General features: G+C 40.8%; 1 protein-coding gene across 2 annotated transcripts in view; it reads left to right on the top strand.

Moving 5' to 3' along the window:
• Positions 1-22,676, top strand: part of Wdr27 (WD repeat domain 27) — a 106,836-nt gene that overhangs the window by 78,474 nt on the left and 5,686 nt on the right. The window contains exon 24 of one of the 2 annotated variants that reach the window (XM_021221604.1): positions 15,715-15,779. In XM_021221604.1, coding sequence (XP_021077263.1) covers positions 15,715-15,733 — 19 coding nt within the window. In that variant the 3' untranslated portion in view covers positions 15,734-15,779. Of the gene's footprint in view, positions 1-15,714; positions 15,955-22,676 lie in introns of those variants that run through there. The other variant, XM_029533062.1, reaches the window with a different exon arrangement.

The raw sequence follows: 22,676 nt of genomic DNA, 5'->3' as shown, positions 1-22,676 counted from the left end.
ATATATGTGTGTGTGTATATGTGTGTGTGTGTGTGTGTGTGTGTGTGTGTGTTAAGTGGGTGAGTGCAGTCATGTGCTCCTTAAAGAAACAAGTAATATTGTTTAGAGATGTAATTTTTTTTAATCATATAATTTACTCCTCTGACATGGAAGATTTGGTGCCAGAAGCATTTCTCTTCCTAAATTTGCTGCACAGAGCAGCGAGGTGGAATGCCCTGGGAAGAGAAGGGAAGGAAGGAGGAAGGGAGTGAAAAGGTCCCCAGAACCCTGACCTCCCTTCTGAGAGCAGTGCCCAGCCACAACCCAAGCAGTCTTACACACGGCGGAGCCGGCTCTGCAGTGTGAGTGGCCCAGGGAGCCGGGAGTCAGATCATGCGCAGACCAGGTCCCAAGTGGTCCTCTGTAAATCCACAGTGTGACGTGTGGAGGTGCAGAGCGGTTGGGGAAACCGGACAGGCTCGCTTGCTTGCTTTCTTTCTTTCTTTCTTTCTTTCTTTCTTTCTTTCTTTCTTTCTTTCTTTCTTTCTTTCTTTCTTTCTTTCTTTCTTTCTTCTAATTTTTTTATAAGATATTTTCTTTATTTACATTTCAAATGCTATCCCAAAAGTTCCCTATACCCCACCCCTGCCCCTGCTCCCCTACCCACCCACTCCCACTTCTTGGCTCTGGCATTCATTCCCCTGTGGCTCTTTCTGAACAAAGATTTCCAAGTTTTGTGAGAAAGAGGGATGAAAGCTGGGTACCTCTCTAATGTCAGTCACCGGCTCTGTCCTCTGCATGGCGTTTCTCCTCGAGGTCTCTAGGGGCTCATGCAGCACGTGGACACTCAGCAGCAGGGCGACTGTTTGGATTTCAGCTCTTGAGCCTTGGCCATGGAAGATGGTTCAGATTATGTTTAATGGTTGTTGATCTAATATCTGGCTGGCGAGGATATTTGTCCCTGATGGCCTGGCAAAGCTTGCAGGTCTGCAAACACTCATTGCTGTGGCCTCCAGCCCTGAGCACACTGTGGTCACACTGTAGGAATGTGACAGTTGGACCATAATTTTAGTTCTGTTCAATTTCTTTGTAAGTGATTTATAAACCCAACTTGAAAATGTATCTCAAATAAGCTGCAGCAGTTTCGTTCTTCTCAGCACATAGGATTTCAGTTACACAGCTGGTTCTATTATTGAACTTTGCTAATGAAGTTTGTGAATTATAAGAATGACAAGTATGTTTTACTCAAGGACAAGCAGACTAAAGAGAACAACAGACTTTGAAGGGAGGCGATACAATAACAGTGTCTGACAGATAAACCACTCATAGACTTGTATAGACTTGTGCAAGAGTGGGTATCTTTGTGCTAATTGTTGTCATGAACAGGTAAGAAAAGGATTCAATTGATAGTTTGACTATGATAAAACAGACTTTCTCTAATAGGAATTGCATATAATATGTAGTTCTTTGTGAAAATGTAAGCTGCAATGACAGAAAATATATTGTTGGAGTTACTGTTTTGTAACTGCAGAAACAGTACCTCTTAACTTGTTGACTTTTTGTTCATTTTTTTTTCAACTTGTAAAAAGAAATAGTGCAGCCGGGCGTGGTGGTGCACGCCTTTAATCCCAGCACTCGGGAGGCAGAGGCAGGCGGATTTCTGAGTTCGAGGCCAGCCTGGTCTACAAAGTGAGTTCCAGGACAGCCAGGGATATATACAGAGAAACCCTGTCTCGAAAAACAACAACAACAACAACAACAACAAAGAAAGAAAAGAAAGAAAGAAAGAAAGAAAGAAAGAAAGAAAGAAAGAAAGGAAGGAAGGAAGGAAGGAAGGAAGAAAGAAAAAGAAAGAAAGAAAGAAAGAAAGAAAGAAAGAAAGAAAGAAAGAAAGAAAGAAAGAAAGAAAGAAAGAAGAAAGGAAAGAAAGAAAGGAAAGAAAGAAAAAGAAACAAGAAGAAGTAGGTCCTATTCTTTAGGGAAATAGAGAGTAAACAACAAGCCAGGCATGGCCATCAGGTCTGTAATTCCAGCTGCTCAGGTGGTTGAAGCCAACCTGAGTTAGTAAGATCCTATTTTAAAAACTCAGTGGCAGAGAGGCTCTGGGTTTGACCCCATCACAGCAAAATAAATATGTGGAAGGGATGTGCAGGGGGAGGTAGGAGAGAGACAGAGACAGGGAGAGGAGAGAGAGGGAGAGGGAGGAGACAGCAAACACAAGGGAAAACATGACAGCTCACAGGCACTGACCGTTCCCCATTGGCCACTCTAGAGGCTCTCACGTATTTCTTTCTGAGCATGTGTAGGTGTGCATGTGTTTATACTTACATATATCCACAGGGGAAGAAAAAGAAGATTCAGTTACAAATACCATTTATTTCTCTTGTTTTCCACGTAATATTTTTAAATTTAATTTTAGAATAACCATTTGGGTGTAATCATATAGAAATGCAGTTAGTTTTTTTATATTGATCTTTGTGATCCAATTGGACTTGCTTATTAGGTATAATTGGTTTTGACTGTTTCTTACTTTATGTGCGTATGACTCTACCATCTGAAAAATCAGTTTCAGGTCTTCCCACCCCGATGAGTGTAGTTCTCTTTATTAATTTTCCTAATTATAAGAGCAGCTATCCTTGTTGTGTTCCTGATTTTAATGGACACATCCAGAATTTTGTCATTAAGAATGATGTCAGTTGTGGAGTTTGCATGCTGGGCCCCATAATGTGCAGGGAAGCCCCCTTTATTGCTAGTCTGTTTGGTGTTTTTGTAATCCTGAAAATGTTTAATTTTTGTGTAATTGTTTTTATCCGTTGAGATGACCATGTGGTTCACACTTTACTCAATTTCTACAGGATATCAAATTAACTCTTTTTTTGTTGTTATGCAACGATTCCTTAATATAACCTGTTTACTCTGTGTAATGCTACTTGTATTTATATTTTCAGGGCTGACCATCAGCGCTGGGTGTTCCTCCCCGAGGAAGACCCCCACTCCTCCTCGCAGCTTCCTTTGGTTATTTGTGGTTTGTGTAGGGTAAGGCCTCGTGGACTTTCCTTCAGTTAGTTTGGCATGTCCGTTGACATCACCATCTTTCAGCTCAGAGTTAGACAGTTATGTTGGTGAGGCCTTATAGACATAGCTTCTGATTGAGACACAGTCTCGCAGCAACCTTCCCCACCCTCTGGTTCTTCTAGTCTTTCTGACCCATCTTCTACAATGTTCCTGGGGCCTTAGACTGGGGGTTGTTTTGTGGGTATAGACATCAGTACTGATGGGGCCCACAACTGTGCATTGAAAGCAGTTGTAGTTTTCAATAGTGGTCTCCATGTAAGAGAAGATTCCTTGATGAAGGGTGAGGACTATACTTACCTGTGATATAAGGACAGATATTTATAGATATCTATTAGGAGTTATGCTGGTTTAGTAAATTAGAGGTTGCAGATTCTCCTCTAATAGCCATGAGTTCACTAGTTCCGCATAGTTAGCTAGGTTTCAGTATCAGCATAGTTTCCCTCTTATTGGGTAGGACTTAAGCCTAGCTGTTGGTTATTGCCAAAATGTGTATGCAATTACTGCACAATTAGGGTTATTGTCCCTGCTGGTTGTTGATGTGGCACATGCTCATCATGTCTGGATAGGACTGTTGGCTGTCTCCCTTCTTTGAACCTTGCATGGTACCTTCAGAGGATAAAAAATTAAGACAGGGAAAAGAAGAGGGGAGTGAGTTAGGGAGGTATATATAATCAAATATATTAAATATGTGTATAAAAATGTTTTAAGGAAACACATTTTATAAATTAAATATGACATAAAAAGTAGACAAAAAGAAAAGGTAACATGTGTGATATGGTGGCATTTTGTGTTTAAATATATGGCCTGTCTGACCAGCAGATCTGCAGACATTGGCACACATTGGCTGCTAAGTTCTCTGTTGCACAGTGGGGTTGCCTTGGGCCTGGGAACAGGAGTTCGTGTCCACCACAGGCAGTGGGTTTTGCCAGGGAAACTTTTCTCCCCCAGGAGGGAGTGCCAAAGCTACTTGTATTCTGAATCCACTTGTTTATTTCGTGTTCCCTAAGTGAATAGCAGACACAGTGAAGGACAGTCTTGGTGGCTTGTCCCCATCCTGTCTGTATTGTGGATCCCACATGTTCGTGTTGCTCTCTGCTCACCTGGCCCTGGTGCTCCTTTATTTCTTTTCAGCTGGCAGTCACGGGGCCTCTCGCTAACCAGCACAGACATAACTCTCTTCTATCCTTGGAATGGTGTTATAGAAAAGGGACAATAGCCACAGCTGAAGCAAACTTGGGATCCAGAAAGTGGGGAAGTTTGCCCAAGATGCCCATGGAGCAATGCCTCAAAGATAGTCTTACTGTTTTCAATTCCAAGAAAGCACATTGCCAGCAACATGGTCCCTGCAGACTAATGGAACACTAATCTTTTCAGAGCACAGTTAGTAATGAATGAGTAGTGAGTGAAGTTTATGAAGTGGTTCCTAGACCCAGATCAGCAGTGGTATGGAGACTGAACATTCCTTAGGTCTGAGTTGGGAGACTAGAGACAGAGTATATGGTGTTCATTTTACTTGGATTCCCCTATTTCTCTCTCTTTCTTCTGCATGTTCTTTGAGAATTCTGTATAAAATATTTCGATTATGTTTATTTTTCCTTCCCCAACTCCTTTCAGATGCACCTCTGTTTCCATGCCCACTCAATTTCTTTTTTAAAAAATTCAAATTTAATTTGTGCTGCTCACATACTCCTGGTTGTGTGGCCATCCACTGAGGCATGGACCAAGCAGGAGCCACAACCATAAAGGAAGTGGACCCTGGGCCTCCCAGTAGCTGTCATTCACCAATAGCTCCTCAGCTAGGGACAGGACTTCATGCCCCTCCTCCCCTGCTGGATTGGGTCTGGTTTGAGCTTGCACAGGGCTCTGTGCATGCTGTCCCAGGTGCTGTGAGTTCAAACCTGCTTCAAGTTCCAGGTAGTTTTTAGCATTCTCTGTTGTTGACTGAGAATTTTTGTTCTGTTTTGTTTTAACTGTTATCTCTTAATGAATGAAAATTAAATTTAAATGAAATTTAATCAATTTTTACTTAACCATGAAAAATCCTGAAGCTGTTATGTTTGTCTCCTCCTGGACAAATAAAAGCTCCCAACCAGCTTGTGATACATTGGGTTGTCATCTGTGCTTTCTACAGTCACAGTCTTGCTGTCACTGCTGCTGGAAAGAGTCTGGACTCCCACTCGTTTCTGTTGCCACTGCTTTTTTTTTTTTTTTTTTAAATCTCATTTTTCCCCTTCAATAATATTTTGAAGTTACATTTGATCTTATATATATCTGATAATGTCTGTTATTTCCTCCCCATGTGAATGGAATCTTATTTTGTTGTAAAATTTTCATTGCTATAAACTTACCAACACTTTGAAAATCTCATTTTGTTTTGGCATCTAAGATGTGTAATTTGCTGTTCTTTAGAAGTTGCTTCTTAAACATTGCCTTTATGTTTGTCTTCTGAATTCTATTGGGTATAGTTTTGAAACTCTCGCAGTACCATTTACAAGTCTTCATTGATCCTTCCTATTTTAAAATCAATTGTTTTTCTAAGCTGTATTTTGGACAATTCTTCAGTATTTTAACAAACAAGATTTTTTTTTCCGTCTTCAAATGCGTTTGGTCTTGTCAATCAATACACTGTCTTTCCCTGTCTGGTTCTCATTTCTAATGTGTTCCCTGTGTTCTATCAACATTTGAAGATTAAATATTTGTATTTGACCTTCATCTGTTCATCTCACTGAAGGCTGAGTACTCTCTCGTTTTAAGAGCACTTTATTGATGCAGATCCACCAACAGTTACTCAGCTACCCACCTTTTTGCATTCAATGTCAATATGTGTTTTGCATATCAACTTATAGACTGATTCTTAGTTGAAAAATAATTCCATTCTTTTTTGTTCATTGCACTATTTCTTGATGAATTTTGGTTTTACAGTGCCTTCTTTCTCAGTTCTTTAGAACTTCATCTTAGTAACTTAGAGCAGTACTTCCAGTCCCCAGGATACCAGGAACCAGGGTCTAGATGTGCAGTTGCAACCACGTTTCATATGCATCTTCTAGTGTGGGTACCCTCATATCTCCCTCAGGTGCCATGTAGGCTAGCCTCAGTCTTGGGTCCTCGTGTACACTGCAGCTTCATTGCAATTCTGGCTGGGATCGATTGCTCTGGGATCTACTGCTCTGAGATCTGTTCTGGGACACACTCTGCTGCCACTCTGCTGGACTGTGTCAGGAGCCCGGCTAAGGGTTTATCTATCTTGTTGATTTTCTCAAAGAACCAGCTCCTGGTTTGGTTGATTCTTTGTATACTTCTTTTTGTTTCTATTTGGTTGATTTCAGCCCTGAGTTTGATTATTTCCTGTTGTCTACTCCTCTTAGGTATACTTGCTTCTTTCTGTTCTAGAGCTTTCAGGTGTGCTGTCAAGCTGCTAGTGTATGCTCTCTCTAGTTTCTTTTTGGAGGCACTTAAAATTATAAGTTTTTCTCTTAGTACTGCTTTCATTGTGTCCCATAAGTTTTGGTATGATGTATCTTCATTTTCATTAAATTCTAAAAAGTGTTTAATTTCTTTCTTTATTTCTTCCTTGATCAAGTTATCATTGAGTAGAGCATTGCTCAGCTTCCATGAGTATGTGTGCTTTTCATTGTTTTTGTTGTTATTGAAAACCAACCTTAGTCTGTGGTGATCTGATAGGGTGCGTGGGATTATTTCAATCTTCTTGTATCTGTCGAGGCCTGCTTTGTGACCAAATATATGGTCAGTTTTGTAGAAGGTACCATGAGGTTCTGAGAAGAAGGTATATTCTTTTGCTTTAGGATGAAATGTTCTATACGTATCTGTTAGATCCATTTGGTTCATAACTTCTGCTAGTTTAACTGTGTCTCTGTTTAGTTTGTGTTTTCATGACCTGTCCATTGCTGAGAGTAGTGTTGGAAGTCTCCCATTATTATTGTATGGGGTGTGATGTGTGCTTTGAGCTTTACTAAAGTTTCTTTTATGAATATGGGTACCCTTGCATTTGGAGCATAGATGTTCAGAATTGAGAGTTCATCTTGGTAGAGTTTTCCTTTGACCAGCATGAAGTGTCCTTTATCTTTTTTGATAACTTTTGGTTGAAAGTTGATTTTATTCGATATCAGAATGGCTACTGCAGCTTGTGTCTTGGGACCATTTGCTTGGAAAATTGTTTTCCAACCTTTTACTCTGAGGTAGAGTCTGTCTTTGTCACTGACGTGCATTTCCTGTATGCAGCAGAATGCTGGGTCCTGTTTACATATCCAGTCTGTTAGTCTATATCTTTTTATTCAGGAATTGAGTCTATTGATATTAAAGAAAAGTGATTGTTACTTCCTCTTATTTTTGTTGTTAGAGGTGGAATTATGTTTGTGTGGCTATCTTCTTTTGGGTTTGTTTAAAGATTACTTTCTTGCTTTTTCTAGAGTATAGTTTCCCTCTTTGTGTTGGTGTTTTCCATCTATTATCCTTTGTAGGGCTGGATTTATGGAAAGATATTGTGTAAATTTGGTTTTGTCATGGAATATCATGTTTTCTCCGTCTATGGTAATTGAGAGTTTTGCTGGGTATAGCAGCCTGGACTGGCATTTGTGTTCTCTTAGGATCTGTCTGACATCTGCCCAGGATCTTCTAGATTTCATAGTCTCTGGTGAGAAGTCTGGTGTAATTCTGATAGGTCTACCTTTATATGTTACTTGACTTTTTTTCCATTACTGCTTTTAATATTATTTCTTTGTTTAGTGCATTTGGTGTTTTGATTATTATGTGATGGGAGGAATTTCTTTTCTGGTCTAGTCTATTTGGATTTCTGTAGGCTTCTTGTATGTCCATGTGCATCTCTTTCTTTAGGTTAGGGAAGTTTTCTTGTATAATTTTGTTGAAGATATTGACTGACCCTTTAAGTTGGAAACCTTCCCTCTCTTCTATACCTATTATCCTTAGGTTTGGTCTTCTCATTGTGTCCTGGATATTTTGGGTAAGGAGCTTTTTGCTTTTTGCATTTTCTTTGACTGTTGTATCAATGTTTTCTATGGAATCTTCTGCACCTGAGATTCTATCTTCTATCTCTTGTATTCTGTTGGTGATGCTTGCATCTATGACTCCTGATCTCTTTCCTAGGTTTTCTATCTCCAGGCTTGTCTCCCTTTGTGATTTCTTTATTGTTTCTATTTTCATTTTTAGGTCCTGAATGGTTTTGTTCATTTCCTTCGCCTATTTGATTGTGTGTTCCTGGAATTCTTTAAGGGATTTTTGTGTTTCCTCTTTAAGGACTTCTAGCTGTTTACCTGTGTTCTCTTGTAGTTCTTTAAGGGAGTTATTTATGTCCTTCTTAAAGTCCTTTATCATCATCATGAGAAGTGATTTTAGATCCGAATCTTGCTTTTCCTGTGTGATGGTGTATCCTGGACTTGCTATGGTGGGAGAATTGAATTCTGATGATGCCAAGTAACCTTGGTTTCTGTTTCTTCTGTTCTTATGCCTCCTGCCATCTGATTATCTCTAGTGCTACCTGCCCTCATTATATCTGACTGGAGCCTGTTCTTCCTGTGATCCTGGTTGTGTCAGAACTCCTCAGAGTTCAGCTGTCTCTGTGATCCTGTGATTCTGGGGTCCTGGGATCCTGAGATCCTGGGAGTGTCAGAGCTCCTAGGAGTCAAGCTGACTCTGGGACCCTGAGATCCTAGTGTGACCAAGCTCTTGGAATCCTGTGATCCTGTGATCCTCTGGTCCCAGGCATATTAGAGTGCCTGGGAGTGGAGCTTCTTCTGGGTGTTGTGGGCCTGGCTGCAGAGTTTGTGCCCAAAGTCTGCTCAAGGTACTGGGCCAGACCAGAAGGAACCATTCCACTGGTTGGGTGGAGTTCCTGGATCCTGTTCCTGGGTGCCTGGATCCTGTTGGTCCCAATTATTTCCGGTGTTGGGGCAGATGTTGTGTCCTCCTCACCTCCTCACCCCCTCACCTCTGATCCTGGGAGTCTTAGAGCACCGGGGAGTGGATCTTCCTCTGGGTGTTGTGGGACTGGCTGTAGAGTTTGTGCTCAAAAGTCTGCTCAGGGAAGTGGCCCAACAGTTTCTGTTTTTTAAAACCCAGACTGTGTGCAGTTTAATATAGTTTTCTCTGATAAAATCTGCTAAAGATGAGGTTAAAATGTGATATAAATGAATGAGTATAACAGTTTGAAATGAGAATAAGTGCAGCTTTATTCCAACATGAAATCAGATATATTTTGTGGTCTTTAAAATTAGAATTCATTTCTTCCTCCAGAACAGTGTGTGGACATGAGGCCAAACTCTGTTCTGTCAGTTTCAGTGCATTATTTTCAGGACTATCTGTGCTTAGCCTGGCACTAATACCTTTTTAAATATATTTTTATATCAGTCTTCTCTTGGGTCCAGTCATGATCCTCAATTGTCACCACTCTAGAGACAGTGGGACCCGGGAAAATGGAACTGATAAATGAGGCAGGCTAAAGTCCCATGCAATAGTCAACAAAAATGAGTACTCTGAAGTAAGCTCATTCTTATCTGCTATACCTGGGAGGAGCATGGAAAAATATTCTAAGTACAATTTTATGTTTTAAAGAAACAGCTCAAAAGATTCTTGTCTTGTTTGCTCAGAGTTCTCACAAGGACTTAGAATTCGTCTCACATGACTTCATTTCTGGACCCTGTTCTGGCATTCCATAAGCAAGGAATATGAAGAATTTTTAAAAATATAGGGAAGGAACATACAGGATAATTGTGGGACATTGTGAAAAAAAATCCAAACCTCAAAATATAGGCACAGAGGAAGAAGAAACCAAAACCAAGGACATAAACCAGATCTTCAACAGGATCATAGAAGAAAACTCCCAAATAAGGAATCCATATAGATACAAGAAGCACACAGAACACTAAACAGACAAAACCAGAAAAGAAAATCCCACAGCATATCATAGCTAAAGTACTAAGTATACATAACAAAGTGTTTTGAAAGTGAGAAGAAAAAAAACCCCATCACATATAAAGGAAATGCATCAGAATAGTGGCTGATTTCTCAGTGGAAAGTTTGAATGACAGAATGAATGTGAAGCGATGCATTTCAAGTCCTTAACATCTATTACAGCCGACTTAAAATAGTATACCTAGAAAAAGTGCCACGATTGAAGGGGAAAGAAAAATCTATAACATAAACAGCCTAAAAATGTATATCCAACACACTAAGAAAAATGCAGGAAGTATTACTTCAGACTGAAGAGAGAAATGAGTTCAGCAGAGAGACCATGTAGAGAAATATGATGCCATAGTTATTTAAACACAAAGTTCCACTAAGAATACAAACAATAATACCAAAGCTAAACATATTGGCTACAGTTAACTCACACATTTCAATAGTAACTTTGAAGTATCAATGGCTGCAATTCTTCAAAAGATACAGACTAAATAGAATACATCTATCTGCTGTCTATAAGAAATATGTCTGTATTTTTCAAGATAGGTACTGCCACAAAGTAAAAGGATGGACAAAAATACTCTAGTCACATGGGACCAAAAGTAAGTAGGTGTCACTGTTCCAATACCTGACAAAATAAACTTCAAACCAAAACTAAACAGAAGACATAAGGAGGGATTCTTCAGTGTAATTAAGGGAACAGTTAACTAAGAAGATATTACTATTCTAAACATACTTGCACCAAACTCTGGGCACCCAATTTCTTAAAAAAAAAAATCTACTACTGGAATTAAAGACACAGATTAACAATAGTATGCTATTTTGTTGTCTCACATCCTTCAATATACAGGCCTTCTAGACAAAAATAAACAGAAATATCGGAATTCATTGATCCCATACATCCAATGGACTTTATAGTTATCTACAGAATATCCCAGCCAAACAACCAAGAGTACAGTTTATACAGTTCTCCACATGGGAACTTTTACATAGGCCACATACCGGGATAACCCCAAATCTTGAAATATTCAAAAAGATTGAAATAACTCCTTGTTATACTATCTGATCACAATACAATAAAACATAAAATTAACAGCAAACAAATCTCTAGTAATTACAAAACTCGTGGAGATCAATCAACTCATTACTCAATGATTAATGTGTCAGAGAGGAAATCAAGAAAGAAATAAAAAAAGTTCTGGAGCTAAATGAAAACAAAAACATAGCACAACAAAACTTGTAGAACACATAGAAAGTACTCCTATAAGGGAAGTGTTTAACTCTAAGTCAGTCCACACAGAAGTGACTTAATGATGTAACTTTTAAAGTTGGAAAAATAAGAACAAACCAGGTCCAAACCCAGTAAATGGCAAGAAATAGTAAAAATCAGAGCTGACATCAATGAAATAGAAACAAAGAAAACACGAGGAACTAAGTCTAAAGATAGCTAGCTCTTTGAGAAGATAGACAAGGTTGGCAGTCTCTTTGTCCAACTGTCCAAAAGAAAGAAAACCCAATTAGCAGATTCAGAAATGGACAAGGAAACTTTACAACAGACATTAAAGGAATTCAGAATATTAAAAGGTAATATGTTAAAAACACATACTCTTTAAGCTGGAAAACAAACAAACATACATAATGGATGGATTTCTAGATTGAACCAAACCACCAAAATTAAACCAAGAATAAATTAAAAAACCCAAACTGACACATAAAAAAATGTGTTTGAAATAATAATAAAAAGCTTTACAGATTTTTTAAAAAAAAGGGGTGGGGCTAGGTCCAGAGGATTCACAGCAGAATTCTACCAGACATTCAAAGATTACAGCAACCATTCTTAAAATTCTTTTAAAAGACAGAAACAGAAGGAGTGCTACCTAACTCCTTTTACAAAGCTAGTATCTTTCTAATATCCAAAGGAGGTAAAGACATAGCAACAAAAAACTACAGGAAAAGGAAACTACAGAACATATTCCTGATGAATATTTATGAAGAAATTCTCAAGAATATATTGAAATTCTTAAGAATATATATGGATACTATATAGATATACATCAAAAAAGATTATACACTATGAACAAGTTGGCTATACATTTGAATGCAACGGTGATTTGATATAAGTAAGTCAGTAAATGTTAGTGTATCACATAGAAGGGCTTAAGGATAAAAATCACATGATCATCTCAGTAGACACAGAAAAAGCCTTTGACAAAATCCAACATGCCTTTACGATAAAAGTTCAAGATAGGGTAGGGGTAGAGGGAACAGAGCTCAATGTAATAAAAGCTATGTATGAGAACCCACAACCATCATAATCCTCAATGGAGTAAAGCTTAAAGCAGTTCCATTGCAGTCAGCAGTAAGACACGGATAGCCAACATCCCTATCTCCATCCAGTGGTGCGCACAAGCACTAGTTGGGGAAATAAGGCAAGACAATGATTGAAAGGATGCAAATAGAGAAAGAGGTCAAACTATCCGTTTGCTGATGATGTGACACTTTACATTAGGGATCCTACAGTTTCTACCAGAAAATTCCTGCAATCAATAAGCAAATTCAGCAATGTGGCAAGATAAAGAATCAACTTGTTCAAATAATTGACCTTTTAATACACCAGCAACAAATGTACAGAGAAAGAGATTATGGATACAATTTTATTCACAATAGCCTCAAAGAAAAGAAAATTTCTTAGGAATGAAGTTAACCAAAGAAGTGAATAACCTCCACAATGAAAACCTCTGAAGAAAACGATAAAGAAAAACACTAAGAAATGAAAAACATATCTCATGCTCATGGATTGTTAGAATTACATTGTGAAAATGGTCATTTTACTAAAAGCTATTTATAGATTCAATGCAATCCCAATCAAAATCACCATCTCATTTACAGAATTAGAAAACAGTAATATAAAGTTCATATGGAACCACAAAAAACCCCGATATAACCAAAAGTATCCTAAACAAAAAAAAAAACAATGCAGGAATGAGTACAATTCCAGTTCTTTAGATATGTTATACAGCCACATTAATAAAACAAATGGTATTGGCACAAAACAGATATGTACACACCAGACAATAGTAATAAAAATTAAAAACCCAAACATGAGTCCATGTAATGTTATTTATTTTATATTTAACAAGGATGTCACCCCAAACCCATAAACTGGAGAAAAGAGCATCTTCAGCAAATGGTGCTGGGAAAACTGTATGTCCACATTCAGAAGAATGAATTTAACTCTTATATATCATCTTAACAAAAACTAACCTCAAATGGATTTGAGAACTAAGCATGAAACCTGAAACACTAAACAGCTGGAAGAAAATATAGGCAGAGCCCTACATGGTATTGATGTAGGAAAATAAGACTTCACTTTCCCAAGGATTAAAACTAATAGCTTCCAAATGAAACATTGTAAACCTAAAAAGCTCTACAGAGCTGCAACACTGAACTAGATGAAGAGGAAGCCCACAGTGTGGAATTGAAGCTTTACCAGCTACATACTGGCAGAGGAATAATATCCGTAGTATTTAAAGAACTCAGTGAGAAACAAGAAGTCATGTCCCATTCAAGACATGGGTCTTGGACTGGAAGAGAATTCTCAAGATAAGAAACAGTCCCAAGACATAGCTCAAAGAACATTAGTCATAACTAGAAATACATACATAAAACAGTTTTGAGAGCTTGTCTTCCCCAAGTCAGAATGGAAAAGAACAAAACAGCAGATAAGAAATTCTAGATGGCATGTGGGAAAAATAATTTTCAAAGGTTAAAAACCTATCGTATAACTCATAGTTCACTAATCGGCTTATGCCCACTTCTCTGATACTTGCTCAGCCATGTTCATTACTGCCCGATTCTCAATAGCTAGACAGTAGAAACAGCCTAATTGCTCTTTAACTGGTTAGTGATAGCAATGTAGCACGTATAAATTATTGAATACTAGTCAGCTGTAAAGAAAATGAAATAGCTAGCTTTTCAGGTAACAGGATGGAACTAAAACATCATATTGAGTGAGATGACTCAGACCCTGAAATACAAACGTCACACATTTTCTCTCATCTGAGGCTCTTAGCCCCAAATCTTCAGATATGAGTACATACCTTGGAGTAACTGCAGAAACTAGCAAAGTTAAAAGGGGTCATTTCTGGGGATGTGGTGCAGGAGGAGCAATAGAGAGCAGAATAGAGGGAAATGACCTGATCAGTGACATGGGAATGAAAGGCTCTAATTAAGAAAGGGCAGACATACACAGAAGGGTGAGAGTAAACAAGACATAAGAATGAATGTGAATCTCAGGGTTGTTTTGATTTGCATTTCCCTGATGACTAAGGATGTTGAACAATTTCTTTAGGTGCTTCTCAGACATTTGGTATTCCTCAGTTGAGAAATTTTTGTTTAGCTCTGTACCCCATTTTTCAATAGGGGTACAAACTCAGGTTGCCAAGCTTGGGCAGAAAGTGCCTCTAAAGCTGAGACATCTTTCTGGCCTTCTTTCAGTTATTAAAATTAAAAATTACAGTCACTATATAGTGTGCTAATCAAAATATAAGCCAAAATAATAACTTTGAAATGCATTTGCTTCTTAAATAAATATATGAAAATGTAGAGTTATAAATCTAAGTTACAATATGAGTTTTTGACATTAATGATCATTTTACTAATGTATTTGTCTTTTAAACATAGTTTCTGAGGGCCTGAAGAAGTGGCTCAGTGGTTAAGAATTCTGATTGCTCTTTCAGAGTCCCCGAACTCAACTCCCAGCACCTACATAATGGCTCACAACCATCCAGTCCAGGCAATCTGACACCCTCTCCTGGCTTCCATGGCACTGGATGCACACGGTGCATAGACAAACATGTAGGCAGAATACCCATACACATAATAAGTTACAGAGTTCTAATACAGTAAAGTTAATGTAATAGTTACTCATATCTCTGCCTTTATTGAGAGCTTTCACTTCACTTGTAGGGCACCCTCCAACCCATCTTACTTAGACACCTGGGTCTAGTGTAATGTACTTCCTTGGTCTTTGCTTGCCTGGGCAGTGTCAATCATGACTCAAGTGTATTCACTGCACACAGGATGCTTGGTTGACAGACACTTTTTCTTTCAATCTCTTTTAGTCTGTCAACCACCATAGTTTGGTGATGAGCTACCTTTTTTCCTGCTGTCTCTATGGGTCAGCCTGGTTTGGCTCTGAGATACTAACTACATCATGGATGGATAGGGAACTCCTTCAGTTCATCTTGGGAGCTCGTTGAGTAAAGATGTTTATTTTCATGACATTTATATATAAAATAAAATCTTTCTTTAAATATTCTCTTGGATTCTCTCCTTTCTTGTGCTAAGATTCCGGTCGGTGCATGTTGGTCTGCTTGACAGTGTCCCACGAGTTCTTTAGTCTCTACTCACCCCACCTTGGGAGATAAGAGCTTGTCTCCCTGGCTACCCTTAAACTCAGGATGCTTCTAAGATCTAAGTGCCTCAGATGGTAAAGCATCAGTAGAATGCACGTTGGACTATAGCAGTGCAGGTGTTAGCTGCACTGCGTGTGTTGGACCGGTGGACAGCAGGTATCACAGTCGCAGCAGACTTTACTAATTTAGTAGATTTTGCTCTCTGACTTGAACATTACAAATACTGTGTAAACTTCGTAGCTTTTTATCATTGGTTACTCAATAAATGAAAGAGCACTTAATTAATATAGTGCTCTACTTTTTATTACAGCTTGTCACAGCCACCTTAGACGGGAAACTTCAGCTATTTGTGGCTGAGTGATGGCTGACGTGCTGGTAAGAATACAAGAAGAAAGGAGAGAAAGAATCCATGGCTTAGCTATTGAAGTGGATGGACAGTTTCCGAGGCCCTTGCTGGACTCCTCCTCTGTAGGACTGACCCCCATCTGAGAGTCCCTCCTCTCAAGAAAACCCTCAGGAACAGTAGAAATGATACTCTTCAATAAAGATGAACCAGTGGTGCCTCTTTCATGACTGTACTTTGGGGTGAGGGTAGAGATGGAGAGAGAAGAAAGGGTGGGGCATGAAGCAGCACTGGGCAAGATAGTAGCTAGCTCATCTTATTCTGCACTCTGAGGTCTTTTGCTTCATGACCCCTACAATGGCAGCTGCACTTGAAGGTTCAGGGTGGCAAGGATGCCATGGCCCTATGCTGTTCACCCGGATGTCCCACATTGGTCTCTTCAGGATGAGCAGAACCCAAGGGCAGAAGATGGATGAGCCATACTCAGTGTAGTCTTCTCAGTCTCCAATTAGACGGTTCTTATAACTCCTTTTGGTATTTGAAAGATAAAATGATTCATATTCTGGGGAATATGTCATGGATTTGCTCAACATTGGCACATCCATGTGTTTGAAAACATCAAAGCAAGAATGTGGTTGAGGTCCCAAGCCTGGCCACAGAGAGATTTGGCTCAGACCTTCTGGAATAAGCAAATTTTGTTCATTTTTCCCATTCCCTTGAAAGGCTTTCTTTGCAGATGTGGGCCTCATTCTTTTTCACCCAGTTTAAAGAAGCTACTCTGCATTCCAAGTCTGCTCTGGGAGGGAGCTGGCCTTCCCTATGTGACAGGTGGTTAGTGGAGAAAAGGTACGGTGTACATACAGGTGCAGGCATTTGTGGGCCCCCGGGGGGCACATAGGCCACAAGTGACAGGCCCTCCCGAAGCTCATTTTCAGTATTATGATGAAACCAAGCTACGTGGAAATTGAACTACTTGCCTGACCACAATTTGACCTGTAGAAATGCCTCATATGAGTGTGTTCTTCAAAAGAAGGACTGGTCCTAAAACCCTGCCTTCACTCCCTCTGTTCTTTTCTCTTTTTGTTTTTATTCCCTTGTATTACCAACCAAAGTATATTCATATTCTAATCAGAGTCGACTTGCTTTGGTTTACTTCTTCTGCATGAGTTCCCTCCTTATTCCTGACTTTGCTGTGGGGTTAGCTTTATGATGCCCTGTGCACAGAGCTCATGGGAACTGCCAGCACCAGAGAGGGTGAGAACAATCCATTTACTTTAGGATTTTTTTTTTCTTTTGGTAGAAAATTCTCTCAGATGAGTAGGTGACAATGGTAACAGTTCGGGCTCCTAGTCCCTTGGGGTATGAGGCCCCATGCTGTCTCCTGGCTGTTTATAAGAGGAGTTTCAAGTTGAGCCACAGAAGCCAGGACAGCAGAACAGACTCCACCTCTCGCAGTGATTGTTGGGCCTAAGGTCCTGCCCCTCCCAGCCTGTGATGACCAGTTTCCTGGAGGGGCCACCCTTGAGACTGCTGTTAAGGACCACTGCTGATTTTCTCTAATAGGACAAAAGAAGAGATGCTGATGATTGTAAGTCCTGGATGAAAGGTGTTAAGGGAAAGTAAAATGCAAATTTATACTACTGTGTCAGTGCCCCACACTCAGACACCGTGTCACTGTGTCAGTGCCCCACACTCAGACACCATGTCAATCACTGTGTCAGTGCCCCACACTCAGACACCGTGTCACTGTGTCAGTGTCCCACACTCAGACACCATGTCAGTCACTGTGTCAGTGTCCCCACACTCAGACGCCATGTCAGTCACTGTGTCAGTGCCCCACACTCAGACACCTTGTCAGTCACTGTGTCAGTGTCCCCACACTCAGACACCATGTCAGTCACTGTGTCAGTGTCCCCACACTCAGACACCATGTCAGTCACTGTGTCAGTGTCCCACACTCAGACACCTTGTCAGTCACTGTGTTAGTGCCCACTCCAAACACTCAGACACCATTTCAGCTTTGAAGTAGGTAATGGCCACCTTGTTCTGACCCTATTTTGTTCAAATTTCATGTTTTATGTTGGTATTGTTATGGTTTGAATCTGAAGTATCTCTGTAAGATATTGTTTTTTTACTTGTTCCCAGGTGGATGCACTATTGGGAGAAATGTGGAGCTGTTAGGAGACAGGGCTTGACTCATTGGTTACTTGACACAAGCTAGAGTTATCCAAAAGGAGGAAACCTCAATTAAGAAAATGCCTTCATAATATCCAACCGGAAAGCATTTTCTTCCTTTTTTTTTTTTTTTTTTTTTTTTTTTTTTTTTTTTTTTTTTTTTTTTTTTTTTTTTTTTTTTTTTTTAGTTTTTCGAGACAGGGTTTCTCTGTGTAGCCCTGGCTGTCCTGGAACCCTGGAACTCACTCTGTAGACCAGGCTGGCCTCAAACTCAGAAATCTGCCTGCCTCTGCTTCCCGAGTGCTGGGATTAAAGGCATGCACCATCACGCCCGGCCGGAAGGCATTTTCTTAATCAGTGACTGAGAGGAAAGAACTCAGCCCATTGCAGGTGGTGCCCACCCTTGAGCTAGTGGTCCTGGGTTTTATAAGAATGCAGGCGGGGCAAAGCCATGATGAGCAAGCCAGTGAGCAGCACCCCTCTGTGGCTTCTGCATCAGCTCCTGTCTCCAGGCTCCTGCTCTGAGTGGGTTTGTGCCCTCCCTGCTTGTGATGATGAACTGTGAACAAAATCAACCCCTTTCTCTCCCAAGAGATGCTTTTGGTCATGGTGTGTGATCACAGCAGTAGTAACTCTAAGTAAGACAACCAGACAATTAGATCCCAGGGTGAACACTTTTGTTGCTGACCCTGTGTGACTGATAGACCATTGTCCCCACCGTTTCTGAATGGCCACTTATTGGGGTGCATTTCAGAAAAGACTACTTTTTGCAGGCTTGCTCATTTGCCTCAACAAATGCAAATGTGAGCATTCTCGGAAACTCCCTGGAGTGTGTCCAGAACCTCTGAATATATTATCCTTTGTGTTAAGCAACAAGCATGACTGGAAACAGGAAATATGAAAATAAGCAGCTTTTCTAGAAGGGATGAATGAATTTTAGTGTAATAAGTTGTGCACAAGCTGATTGCTAGATAACTAGTCTGTACAAGATATGCATTTTGTATCCATGGTTCTACATGGCAGTCTCTGGTACCAAACACTAAGCACAAACTGCTGTGAAACCAACTCTCTTACAATTGAACCCTTCGAAATAATACAAGTGGTAGGCAAACTAGTCTACTAATCAGACCGGAAGTGTGCGTCTGGGCTTTCACTCTTGTTGGCCGAAGCTAGTGCTGAACTATGGGTTGTGAATTGATAAAAAAAAATGGGAAAAGAAGATGTTTGAAGGAGAACATCTAGAACTTTCCTGATAGCCACTAGAGAACGGCCCCATCCCTCACCTACTCTCGATAAACTCTACCATGGACTGGTTGTGGGGCAGTCCCGTGATGTTCTGGCTTCCCTGAAGTCTCCTCTGTAAGCTTTGAGTCTGGCTGAATTGCTAAGGTAGGGTTGGCCCAAGCTTACACTGGTTGCTCTCCAGTGGCTGCAGAAAAATCAGTGGTCTGGTTTGTGATAGGCACCCAGGGATGCCCTCAAGGACACTGCACATGTGAGGTCAAAATTGATACTCATCCCATTTCCCATGCCACCCATCAGAGAGTGCTGGATTCTTGTGACATTTTAAGTGAGCACTCAGAGCTGTGCCCATCACCTGTCGCCTCTAGCCAGCTCCTTCATCCAATGATAACTACACCTCAGAGCCTCCCTAGTCTTGCCTCTGAGCTGTTCCCGTACGCCTTCCTGAGGACTGGCCCTAGTTTTGGTCTGTGTCACCCTCTATGGAACTCTCAGTCTGCCACCTAAACCATTCCTATGGATTGGTTCAGATTTCACGAGCACAGTTCCTACACTGACACATGCCAGCTTTTAGACACCCAACCTCAGCTGTAAGCTCACATTACAGCCCACCTCAGTGACACAGGGTGCTCTGATGCTTAAATGCCTGCAAATGTTTATAATAATAGCATTTTCCTTTTTGAAAACCACTCCTGATGTTTCATGTTATAATTACCATTGATACAACCTGAATGGTGCAGTCTGTGTATCACCTGAAGATGAGAATTACCTTGTTCATTACCATCAAACCATGCCTAAGGATACCCTTGCTTCCTCTCGCTGAAGTATCTTGCAGGTAACTGTGATTTCCTATTCAGAAAAATTTTTAGTGTGAATATAAAATAATTAGTGTTTGAATTAATGCTATTTTGAGATTTTCCTATGACATACAGTAGCAGAGCCTTTATTTGGTGTCATGTCTTGGATCAGACGCTCTGAAGTAGAGTTTCCTTGATATGTTCCCATCTATCTCTTCCTTTTCTTGCTCTTTTTGATTTGAATCAGCCGCATATCTGTTTCTAGTGGAATTTTATATCACGCGATGGTTTTTGAAGGTATTTAAAGCAATATTTATATCTGAGGACAAAATGGTGACTATTTTTATTATTGTAGTATCTTATGTAATCAAAAGAAGTTTGCCACAATTTATGTTTGTACAAGTGTGTGTGTGTGTGTGTGTGTGTGTGTGTGTACTCATGTGTGTGATCCTGGGTGTGTTGGTGCCACAGTGAGTGTGGACGTCAGATGAGAACCTTGACTGTCAGTCCTTGCCTTACACCTTGTTGAAGACAAGGTCTTTGTGTTGTTTTTCCACTGTATATATCCCACCACCTGGCCCAGGAGATCACACAACTGTCAAGGTGAATTTAAGAAGCCAGTCCACTTTCCAGGGGGATACCCCACACGCCCCTGCAAAGAATGCCGTCCTATCCACCCAGGCAGATCTGAGTGACTTGTACACAGTGCCCAGCAGTTCCCTCTCAGTTTGTGACAGGCTTTTCTCTGCTTCCCACAAGCCTGTGAACCCTGGAAAAGTGCCCAAGGCCATGACTCCCAATATCCCCCAGCTCTGTGCTGGCCTGGCTCGTGCCAGCTGGAGCTCAAGCTGTGTTCCCCACAGTGCCTCTTCATGCACAGGGAAAGGTCAGAGCTCTTGTCTGTTTCATCCAGTTCCCTCAGCAGTTCCGGTGAAGCTGGGTTACTGCCCACCTGCTGAGCTCTTCCTTGCTTCCAGCCAAAGGAAGAGGGCCTGGGCTCTAGCCATCATCTTCAGCTGCCAGATTCCATGGGACCACCTGCAGCAGCAGCTTCCAGACCCCTGGAGTGAGGGGACACCCAGAAGCAGGCAGGTGCTCTCACTGACCCAAAGCCCCTTCACATATTTCACAATTCATTGCCACCCCTGAGTTCCAGACTAGGCCAATGGGAGTGGTCTATGGCAATGACTGCTCTTGTTTTTATGATACCAGCATGCCAGATTTCTATTGTGCTTGCTTGGTGCGCACTGTTTGAAGCCTGCCATTGCATACTTTCTACCATCCAGTCCTCCCCAAACCCTAACTTACCAATTATTAATCCTACTTCATAGCTATAGAAACTGAAGTTTCTGTTTATGGTCTACTTGCTAGTGCCAGGCCAGAGTTACCCTTCAGAAGTGGGGCCCCAGAGTCACCCTTCAGAAGGGCTCAGACTCATGATCATTGCTTAACAGGGAAGGCCTAGGGAAGCCTCCCAGGCCTTGATGGACTCTGCAGCCGAGAGGGGCTGAAGCCCAGAGGAGACATTTCTTCTTCAAGAAAGATTGGTTGCTTAACTAAGAAGTTGTAAGAAATATGTCTCCAGCTGTCATCTGCATGCAGTCATGTCTGCAACCAAGTCACACCCTTTTGTTTATGGCAAGCATGGTGTTTCCCCTCATCCAGGACTGCATGGAGGTGTTTGCCAGCATTTATTATTGAATAATAATAATAATAATAACTACTACAACACAAAGTAGGCTTGGGGGCCCGTGCTGTCTGGGGATGGGTGGCCACAAGTGGGCCTGTAGCCTGAGTGCTGCATCTGTAGTTCATAACTTGGATGCTCTGAGGTCCGTGATACAGAAGTCTGCAATGCCAATACCCTTAATACCACTCCCACTTACACAGAGAGATGCTCTGAAAGCAACACCTGGTGTAGTCTTAAAGGAGTCTGTCTTAATTACTGTTGAGTTGCTGTGAAGAGACACCGTGGCCAAGACAACTCTTTTTTTTTTTTTTTCTTTTTCTTTTTTAAACAGTTTCTCTGTATAGTCTTTACTGCCCTGGAACTCACAAAAATCCACCTGCCTCTGCCTCCTGAGTGCTGGGATTAAAAGTGTGTGCCACCACTGCCTGACTCTAACTTTTTTTTTTTTTAAGGATTCATTTATTTTATGTATTTGAGTACACTGTAGCTGTCTTCAGACACACCAGAGGAGGGTATCAGATCCCATTACAGATGGTTGTGGACTACCATGTGGTTGCTGGGAATTGAACTCAGGAGCTCTGGAAGAGCAGTTAGTGCTCTTAACCACTGAGCCATCTTTCTAGCTCCCTAATCCAACTCTTAGAAAGCATTTAATTAGAGCTGGCTTATAGTTTCAGAGGTGAGTCCATTATCATCATGGTGGGGAGCATAGCAGCATCCAGGCAGGTGATGGAGCAGTAGCTGTGTGTGTGTGTGTGTGTGTGTGTGTGTGTGTGTGTGTGTGTTACTTCCTGATGATATGTAAGCAGAGGGAGAGAGACTGAGCCTGGTGTGAGGTTTTGAAACCTCAAAGTTCACTCCCAGGGAGACAGCTCCTCCAACAAGGCCAACTGGTCTAACCTTCCAATCTTTTCAAACATTGCTACTTCCTGGTATCTAAGCATTCAAACCTATATGAGCCTATAGAGGGCATTCTTATGCAGGTCACCACAGATCACCTATATGTGCATATAGGGGGCATTCTT

The sequence above is a fragment of the Mus pahari genome, chromosome 21 (assembly GCF_900095145.1).
Source record: "Mus pahari chromosome 21, PAHARI_EIJ_v1.1, whole genome shotgun sequence".
NCBI classification, from domain to species: domain Eukaryota; kingdom Metazoa; phylum Chordata; class Mammalia; order Rodentia; family Muridae; genus Mus; species Mus pahari.
Note: the sequence above shows the minus strand (reverse complement) of the source record. Positions and strands in the feature narration are given on the sequence as shown.